Raw genomic sequence first — 9,946 nt, 5'->3', positions numbered from 1 at the left:
CAAGGGACAGGGACAGGACTCAAAAGCCAAAAAGCTCTTCTCATACATACGTAAACCCAGAACATTCACACTCCATTTAACCAGGGATAGGGTGTAATTTCTCACCGTACACACACCGCTCCAGCCTTAGAAAAAAGGTCCCCACATGCATTATGCACTCATACCTAACGCTAACACCCCACCACACCCTTTATTGATTCGAAAACAAATTGTAATTTGAATTTTATTAATAACAATGTTGTTTATTCCAAAGCAAATTATAAAACACATACACATAAAATATAAATAATTAATTCAGACAGATTTAGGTCCTGGTTTGGTTTAAGCTGGTATGGTTTTGTTTATATGACTTGGTCTGGGTGGTGTGTTTAATACAAGCGATCTAATCATTTGGACGGACTGATACTGACATCTAGGGCTTTGTTGAACATAACGACAACGAACGAACGAACGAACAAACGACACAATGACCTAATTGGATAAGCGCAATGTTGTGTCCAGCATATAGGGACATCTCTCCTCCTTGAAGTTCCTCGGGTTTATTAATCCTCTCTGGCTACGTGAGCGAACTCTTAAGAATGCCAAGAAGTCATCAATGGTTTTCTGTGACACAGCTGGTCCAATTCCGGGCATTGGTTTCACCGAACAATGGTATTGTTGTGGTGGCACGTAAGTTTTTGGTTTCGATGATGAAGCCGTCACCTAAAAAGGTAGATATGAAGGTATAGGAGTTCAAAATATAGAAATAGATATAGATAGTGTTCTTAAACAAGTCGAAAGTTTGAAAGTGCAGATGAAAATTGCACCAGTGCTGCGGTATTGGGTTTCTTTAAAAAAATGTATATATATAATGGATTGAAATTCGAATAACAGTTAGCTCTATCTAGAAGGGAAATGTTTAATTTTGTTCAAGACTTAGATTTCAAACAAATTTAGCATCTGCTTGAAACAAAACTGCTTTAAGAAAGTTTGTATTAAGTTTTAAAACCTTTTTTGAAAACTTTGTTTGCTTTAGATCTCTAAGTCTTAGCTTTTCGGTTAAAATCCTAACTCCATTTTTATTATGACTCTAAAATAAGTTAACATAATTCTTTAAAAAGTCCATTCCTCGCCTCAGAAATGGTTGAGAGTTGTCAGTCACTAGTATTAGAATATCTAACTTGTTATAATTTTACTGTAACAAATCGAACTTTGTTTTGTATAATTTCTAGTTTTTATTCTAAGTTTTTTCCAGGTTATGGGCCCAGGAGAAAATTCAATAAAAAAATTTAAATTTAATTTAATTTAACAAAATTGAAAACAATGTACAAAAAATGAAGCACTACAGTCCGGGCGGACCTGGGCCTCAACCAACATGCGTCTCCCGCCAGCTCGGTCCCTAGCTAGCTGTCTCCAGTTTCGCACGGACACGTTAGTTGAGGTCCTCTCCCACCTGGGTGCGCCACATGAGTCGCGGTCTTCCTCTACTGCGCCGTCCCTCGGGATTGGATTCGAAGACCATTTGGGCTGGAACGTTGATGTCCATCCACTTTACATGACCTAGCATCTAAGTCGTTGGACTTTAATTCTTCTAACTAAGTCAGTGTCGCTGTACAGCCCGTACAGTGAGGTCGTTATATTTTTTCCTCCATTTGCCATCTATGCGTACGGGACCAAAATCACCGAAGAATTTTTCTCTCGAAGCATCCTAATAACGCTCTCATCTTTCTTTGCCAGGGTCCAAGCCTCAGCGCCATAAATGAGAACCGGGGATTATGAGTGTCTTATAGATGGTGATTTTAGATGCTTGAGAGAGGACTTTACTTACCAATTGCCTTCTAAGTCCAAAGAAGGAGCGATTTGCAAGAGTTATTCTTCGTTTGATTTCAGCGCTGATGTTGTTGTCTGTGTTAATAGCGGTGCCTAGGTAGACAAAGTCCTTAACTACATCTTATTATAGCTGTCCATGGTGACGTTTCGTCCAAGACGTCGTTGATCAGTGTCCTTTTATGATGACAGCATATACTTGGTCTTGCCCTCATTGACCACTAAACCCATCTTCTTCGCTACCGTCGCAATGCTCAAAAACGCTCCACTGACATCACGCTTTGATCTTCCAACTTTGTCAATATCATCGGAGTATCCGGGTAATTGGATGACCCTTTGGAAGGTTGTGCCTCTAGTGTTGACGGATGAGTTTTGCACAATTATTTAAAGAACGATGTTGAAGAAGTCGTATGACAGTGCATCGCCTTGTCTTGACATCAAATGCATCAGTGAGATCTTTTCCGACCTTGATAGAGCAGCGTGCATTCTCCAACGTCATTTCTGCACCAAACTGATAGGTTTGACATTGATGTCAAAACTAGATATTGATCGGTAGAGCTCTTCCCTATAGATGCTGTCATACGCGGCTTGAGAATCGATAAAGATGTGGTGGGTATCGATTTGAAGTTCCTGGGTTTTTTCCAAGATCTGCCGTAGTGTGAATATTTGGTCGATAGTGGACTTTCCTCTTCTGAAGCCACACTGATAAGGACCAATCAGGTTGTTGACGAATGGCTTTAGAAGTTCAATGGCAGAGAGGATATTATAAGCAATGTTAAGGAGACTGTTGCCTCTGTAGTTGGGGCAGTTTAGAGGGTCTCCTTTTTTATGAATCGGGCACACTATGTTGAGATTCCACTCATCGGGCATGCTTTCTTCCGACCATATTTCGCAGATGAGTTGGTGCATGCTCCCTACCAAGTCATCGCCAGCTGCTTTGAATAGTTTGGCAGCGATTCCGTCAGCTCCAGCAGCTTTGTTTGACTTAAGTTTAGATATCTTCACTTCGTCGAGGTCGGGTAGGCGGAATTGTTGATCTGCGTCGCCCAGGTTGAGTGGTTCAATAGCCCTTACAGCGGAATTCGGTTCGTCATCGCCGTTATATAATTTGGAGAAGTGATCTTTCCATATTCTCAGCATCGACTGTGGTTCTACTACGATGTTCCCCTGATCCACTTTACAGGCTTCGGTTCGTAGCTGGTACAATTGGGAGGTTTTTTTTACCTTTTGGTAAAATTTACGAACCTCATTCTTGTTATGACATCCTCCTTATCTCCTCGATTGCGCGCTTCTCATGCTCTCTTTTTTTTCTATCTAAGAAGCAGTTGTTCCTCTCCTCTTCTGCTCGTCGAATCGCGAGCAGTTCAAGTGCTTTTGTCCAGCGCAGTTTTGTATGCCTCTTGTTTCGCTGCGAGCGCTTGCCGGCATTCGTCGTCAAACCAGGGGTTTCGCTGTTGTGGCCGTGGGAAACCTAGCTCTTCAGAGGCGGCATCTCTGATGGCTGCAAGTTAATGTTGCCACTGGTTTTCAATGCTTAATGCAGGCAGCGCGCCTTAATAGGTTATTAGAGACACGATCGGAAAAGGAGTCTCTTGCGTTTGTAGCCGTCTTACGTCAAATCTTCTCCGTAGACGTACCTTGGCTACAACTAGGTAGTGGTCCGAGTCAATGTTGGCCTCTCGGAATGTTCGGATATCCTGTATACCTACTGGAGAAGTGTCGTGCGTCTATCCCAATGTGCTCAATCTGGTTGACGGTTGATTTCCATATCCCCTTGTGGATATTGAGATGTGTGAACTGCGTACTAGCCTGAATCCGTTGTCGGAGGTGGTGTCTCTTCCTAGCTTGGCATTAAAATCTCCTAAGACAATTTTAATGTCATAGCCAGGGCACTGCTCATATATCTTATCCAAGAGCTCGAAGAATATGTCTTTCTCCTCTGTTGGGGCATGCGCGCATATTAGGCTTATGTTGGCGAATTTAGCCTTGATGCGTGCTGTCATGATGCGCTCGCTCATACTGTTGAAACTCAAGACTTTTTGCCTGAGTTTAGTTCCACCAACAAATCCACACCCAAATAGACGCTGTCTTTGTTCTCGGTAGCAGTCGCCGTAGTATACTTATATCGCAGTCTTTTAGTTTGCGTTTGCCCGGTCCAGCCCATCGCACTTCTTGGATGGCTGTAATATCTGCCTTGCAGCAGTTTAGGGCTTCCGCTAATTGTTCGGTTGCACGTGGTCTGCAACCTACCTAACCTAATATTCCACTTACAGATCCGAAGTTCGTTGTGCTCGAAAGACTGTCACTTTTAAATGGGTTTTCAAGTTGAAATATAAGTCAAATGGTGACATCAACAAGTATAAAGCCAGACTTGTTGCTCGTGGGTGGTTCACGTAGGAAAAAGGTTTCGATTACAACAAAACATATTCACCAATAGCCAAATTGACCACCTTCCGTATTTTATTGTCCATTGTTAACCATTTTGAACACGATATACATCAGATGGACTTTAAAAGTGATTTTCTAAATGAAAATTTAAAGGAAGACATCTTAATGACATGAAGAGCATTTACTCTTAGCATATGCTTCGTTAGAGTCTTTTTTCTTGTGATTAAATTACCCAATACGGTTTTAAGTGTTAAATTTATGCAAATTGTGCAGTTTTAAGATCATAGTAAAAAATTTAAGTTGAAATTTTCGAGAGGATTCACTAATCCACTGTTTAGAATATTATAATTCTAAGCAAATACTTAGCTCTGCCATTTTGTTTTAAATTCTAAATAAAATGTCAAATGATCAAAATGTTTTTATGATAGAATTTTAATTTTGGCAGAGCAACTCTAAATTTATTAATTAAGTTTCATTTGAAGGATTTTTCTGTCTATTTTGTTTTGGTGACAACTGTCAAATCTTTTGCTTATTAATCAATTGTTAATGCCATATCATTGTGGCAAGTAAAACGATTGAACAGCACGTGTAAATGATAAAACTTTATCAAAATGAGTGTTCGTTAATGCAAACGTTGCCCATTTTTCAGTAAACGTGGTGGCCCTTCAGAGTTGACTCTTCAACTTTTGGGGACCATATTTGAGACAACCAGGTCAGCAAAACAATCAGCCAGAAAACAAACGTTCAAGGAATGCAAGATCGGCCGAGAACATCGCCGCGGTCTAAGCAAGTGTACAGCAGAACCCTAGGCAGTCTATTCCTCGCACAAGAACTCGGTTTCGTAGGCTTCAACTTGGTGAATTTTGCGTTGGGACTTGGGCCTACACCCATATACAAGATCCAATTGACCCAGGAGCTCGTGACCATAGAAAACGCCGTTTGTTCGCTGATTTTGGCCGACAAATCATTTTTAGTGACTAGGCACATTTTTGGATGAATGGCTATGTCAACAATCAAATAATTGGTTAGTCCTTTTTAGAAAACGACGTTAGTGAGACGGTTACGGTCAACGGTTACATGATAACTAATTTCTTATGGACCAAATTGAACCATATGGACCTAGATGTCATGTGGTTCCAGCATAACAGCGATATGTGCGACGCAGCAAACGCCACGATTGACATTTTGCATGATCGATTCGAGGGTAAGGATTCAAGATCATGCAATTTGACCCCGCTTGACTTTGAGTTGAGTTTGGCACCTAGCTTTATTTTGAGTATTGAGTTTAAGACTATCGACATAAACTAATGAGGTCAGATTGAACTTTCTGACAATGTTCTTTAATTTATACTTTTAAAAACAGTTTAAGATCATTTGCATACTTCAGGAATTCGCAGTAATCAAACAGTGAGAATATCATCAATAAAAATTATGAAAAGTAGTGGACCATGATGACTTCCTTGGGGAACATCTGACGTGCATATAAAATGTCCTCATAGTATCCGTTATTTATCTGAACTTGTTAAGTTTCACCAGTTTATGAAAACTAGTAGACCAAGTGCCGAAAGAGCATATTTTAAAAGTTGTTTCGAAAATGGAGAAACGACTTAATGGATCTTAGATTAGTAGCATAAAAGTTTTGAAAGAAAATATTCAACATTAGGTACTCATATCTTTTCATGTGAGATTCCGCATATCCTTTGAAGCCTTGAACAATCACACCATAAAGAACTGCAGGTGAAGCTTCTACATACATACATACATTAGGTGGCGCAACAGTCCGTTTGAGAACTAGGGTCTGGTGACTGACAACTCTCAACCATTCCTGTGTGCGAGTACTGTTGTCAGGGATGGAGGAGACCTACAGTTTCAAGCCGAATCCGAACGGCAAATTTGAGAAAGCACCTTTCATGACAAGAGAATTTGTCAATTCCTCGCGAGAGGCAGTACCAGTGAATAAAACTTTAGGTGGCATAGGCAGGGATCGAACCCAAAACCGCTCGCATGATAGTCCATCGCACTTTTTTTTTTTTTTTTAAATTCACTTTTATTAATTCATTCTTAAACCTATCTTAAAGCTAGACAAAAATTCATAAAACTAGCCTAATTATCCATAACTTACAACTAACTTAATGGTCCCATACGGACACTCTAAGTTAAACTATAACACTTAAAACTAATGCCTTTCGGCCCTAAGATCTATTTTACTTCATTTTAATTTTATTTATTTTGTATTTATTAGAAAATTATGAGAAAAAACTAATATCAAGGTCTTTTTTTATTTTTACTTAAAAAACTACTTAAAATTAGGTCCTTAAATAAAACTTAAAGCTAACTTAAACTACCTATTCTACCTATAAACTACTTAAAACTAGAACAACCACAGCAGCAAATCTAACGTGTTTTGTTTTTATATTTTACTGTCTTTTTTGTATGTTTTTTTTTGTTTTCTTTGATTTTTTTTTTTCGTTGATTTTTTTTGTTTTTAATTTTTTTTTTCTTTTTATTTTTTAATTTTTTTAATTTTTTTTTTTTTTGTGCCACCATGCCTATTCTACTTAAAACTAAACCCTAAACTATAAAACAAGTATGTAAGCCGGCCAAGGCTTAAACCCCATCCCGACCTACCCATTATCAAGTGCCGATTGAAGCCACCAAAACTGGTTCTCCTGCTTCACCCTATCAGTTCGGTCCCGTTCGGACACAGCCCTACTGAACCGAAGGAGCTCCGCTCCGCCTTGTGCCATGACGTCCCGACTGTACGGGAGTCGCCTATCCACGGTTCTTCGTCTGACGTGGTAGATTAACGGAACTGCCAATCTATCCTGTATCAGACCGCATTTGTCTAAAAAGAGGAATGCCTCTGGTGGAATGAACCCGCTCAAGCGTGCACTCTCAAAATACTCGTCGTTCTGATAAAACGCCCCAAAAATTAAATTGTTGGTCGAAGACATAGCTCTTGCAATGTGACCTCGAACGAGTTTTATCACGAAATTGTCAATTCTGTTGATTCGAGCCCCGTTGTATAGGACCTCGTTGGAATAGTAATGCACTTAAGAAGATTCGGCTGTTCGATATAAGCCGGTACAGCGTCTTAAACACTGCCGCTCGAACACCCGGAACTTCTCCATCTGGGAAGGGGCAACGTTGAACCACACAGGACAACCATACACGATCATTGGCCGTATGAGGGCCATGTAGCAAATTACCTTCACTCTGGGGTCAAGCCGACTGCTAAAAAACAGCCGTTTCGTCAGAGCGAAGGCTCCTCTGGCCCTGGTCAGAGCAGCATTTATATGTCTGTCGAAATATAAATACTGATCTAACCAGATACCGAGGTCCTTCACTACACTTTTGCTCGCCAATGGCTGCCCGTGAAGATCAACGATGACCATCTTGCGCCAATTTTTACACGTATCATTCGTGGCCCTAGCCAACGGAGTCCGGAACAGAATTGTCTCTGACTTCTGGACATTTATTTTCAGTTTCCAGTCGTCGCAATATCGCTGAATCTTGTCGAAATCACGCTGCAAGAGAATTCTAATAACCTCAACCTTTCGGGCCGTTCTGTACGCAATTAGATCGTCGGCGTACGCAATTGCCTTTGTAAGACTACCTATCAGATCGCTGGTGTAAATGCTGAAGAGAATCGGCGAATTCACCGCTCCCTTTTGAAGACCATTTTTAATTGAGAATGTTGTGGTAGAAGTTACATTGCCACTTTTGACAACAAACTTTCTACCGTTAAGCATATCATAAAGTATATACAACAATGGCTTGCTAATGCCAAGCCTGCTCAGTTTTAGGTAAAGACCCTCTAACCATACGGTGTCAAAGGCCTTTTCCAAATCAACCAGGACAGCACCTGTGCATTGTTGTTTTGATTTATTCCATTGGATATCAGAAACGAGTTTAGACGCAGCATGAATTGTGTCATGACCCGCCTTGAACCCGAACTGTTTATCCGGAATAATTTTGTTGTCCGCAGCCCACTTAGTCAGAGCCCTATTAATGATCTTTTCGAAAACTTTGCTGATGCTCGGAAGAAGACTTATCGACCGAAGATTTGACGGGTTGGAGTTGTCCTTTCCCTTTTTCGGGAGAGGATGAACCACAGCGGTCTTCCAATGCACTGGATAATATGCATTATTCAGTGCATTGTTGAAGAGTGTGGTGTAAATGTCAATTGCTTCCGTCGGTAAATGTCTTAGCACAACGTTGGATATACCATCGATACCTGCTGACTTTTTGTTTTTTATTGAGTTGAAGATGAGCTGAAGCTCAACCTTCGTCACTAACAAGGGACTTGGTCCCGTTTGCTCGGCGATTATGGCATTTGCCAAGGAATCGTCATTGAACCGTATGAAACCGCGGTTCTCAGATCGCCAATGTGTGATATCATTACGGAGGTAAAAGTGATTAAGTAGGGCTCTGTTTTCCAGGTCGTGGTTGGGGTGAATGCTTACATTCACCTTGTACACTTGCTGGAAGGCAGCTCCCACCGCCTCCACTTTTTCCTTCGGATCTTCAATTATGTAAAAGTCATCGTCAAAGATGGCTTCCTCTGGATCTATTTGAGCAGTCATGAGTACGTCTCTGTTTTCTTCAGTTCTTTGGAGTTTAAGACACGGAAGGTCATTATCGTTTTTCTTCCTGAATATCTTGTTGATTTTGGGGAACATACCAGGGTCACTCGAGTTAACTGACCGGATCTTGCGGTCCCAGTACTTGTTAATTGATAACCTGTAGTTCTCCTTAATCAACAGATTGACATTTTTTATTGACGATTTCAGTGTCCTAACCTCCAAGTCGCGTGGGTCTGTAAGTCGTCTGTACAAGTTTTTGAGTCTTGTCAGTAAGCCACTCTTGTGCCTACGTAGTGCGTCAATTGTCGCGTTTCTGTAAGCGTCCATTTGGTCCCGTTCTTTGTACTTTGGGATTGTCCGTTCCATCGTTCGTTTTATTGTAAGCGTCCATTTGGTCCCGTTCTTTGTACTTTGGGATTGTCCGTTCCATCGTTCGTTTTATTGTTTCGTTGGTCGATTCTGTATTTGTCAGGTTTCTGTTGTTTGGTGGGGCTATGTCACTCGAACGAAGTTCTCTCGCTAGGGCATTGGTGAAACGAGGCCACCGCATCTTACTGTAATTGTAAGAATGCGTTGGAACGTATTCCTCCAACTCCACGCGTTCGTTCGGAATCTGCATTACAGCAGCCAGTCCGCAGTGATCACTGTCGTACTCGACTGTCTGTAAGCAGTTTCGCGGGTGATTACCCACTTTGTCTGTAATTGTCAGTCTGGTGTCGTACAGCAAAAGGTCCAGAAAGGAGCCGCTTCTTGGATACGATGGCCTTTCAGTAGCCAGCAGGTCGACGCCATATTCAACGCTGTAAAGATTCATCAAATTAAAAAGATGATTACCTCTAGGATTACTATGTTGATTTCCCCAATCTTCATGTTTTGCGTTCAAATCACCGGCCAAGATGAAATAGTTTTCTTCCAAGCTCAGTTTAAGTTCCCTAAATACAATCTCAAGTTCTGATGCAAAGTAAGTGACCTGCGGAGCTCCAGCCCTTGGTTTCCACACTTGAGCAGGGTCAAATCCTCAACCCGCTCATTCCCCAGCTTGCACTCTCCTTCTTTGTGGGTTTCTCCGCACCTCACACAACGCAACTGCATATTGCAGTTGGCATTGGCATGGCCAAACCTCTGGCACTTCGTACATTGTAGAATGTCGTCGTGCCTTTTTAATG

The 9,946-nt window shown here is 41.2% G+C and overlaps 1 protein-coding gene across 1 annotated transcript in view; it reads right to left on the bottom strand.

Annotated features, from left to right (window-relative positions):
• Positions 1–215: 215 nt before the first annotated feature.
• Positions 216–9,946, bottom strand: part of LOC129940818 (uncharacterized) — a 34,658-nt gene continuing 24,927 nt past the window's right edge. The window contains exon 9 of the mRNA XM_056049313.1: positions 216–702. Within this exon, the coding sequence (XP_055905288.1) occupies positions 472–702 (231 nt within the window). The 3' untranslated portion in view covers positions 216–471. The remainder of the gene's footprint in view (positions 703–9,946) is intronic.

Source organism: Eupeodes corollae, chromosome 1 (genome assembly GCF_945859685.1).
Source record: "Eupeodes corollae chromosome 1, idEupCoro1.1, whole genome shotgun sequence".
Classification (NCBI taxonomy): domain Eukaryota; kingdom Metazoa; phylum Arthropoda; class Insecta; order Diptera; family Syrphidae; genus Eupeodes; species Eupeodes corollae.
This window is presented reverse-complemented; position numbering and strand designations above follow the sequence as displayed.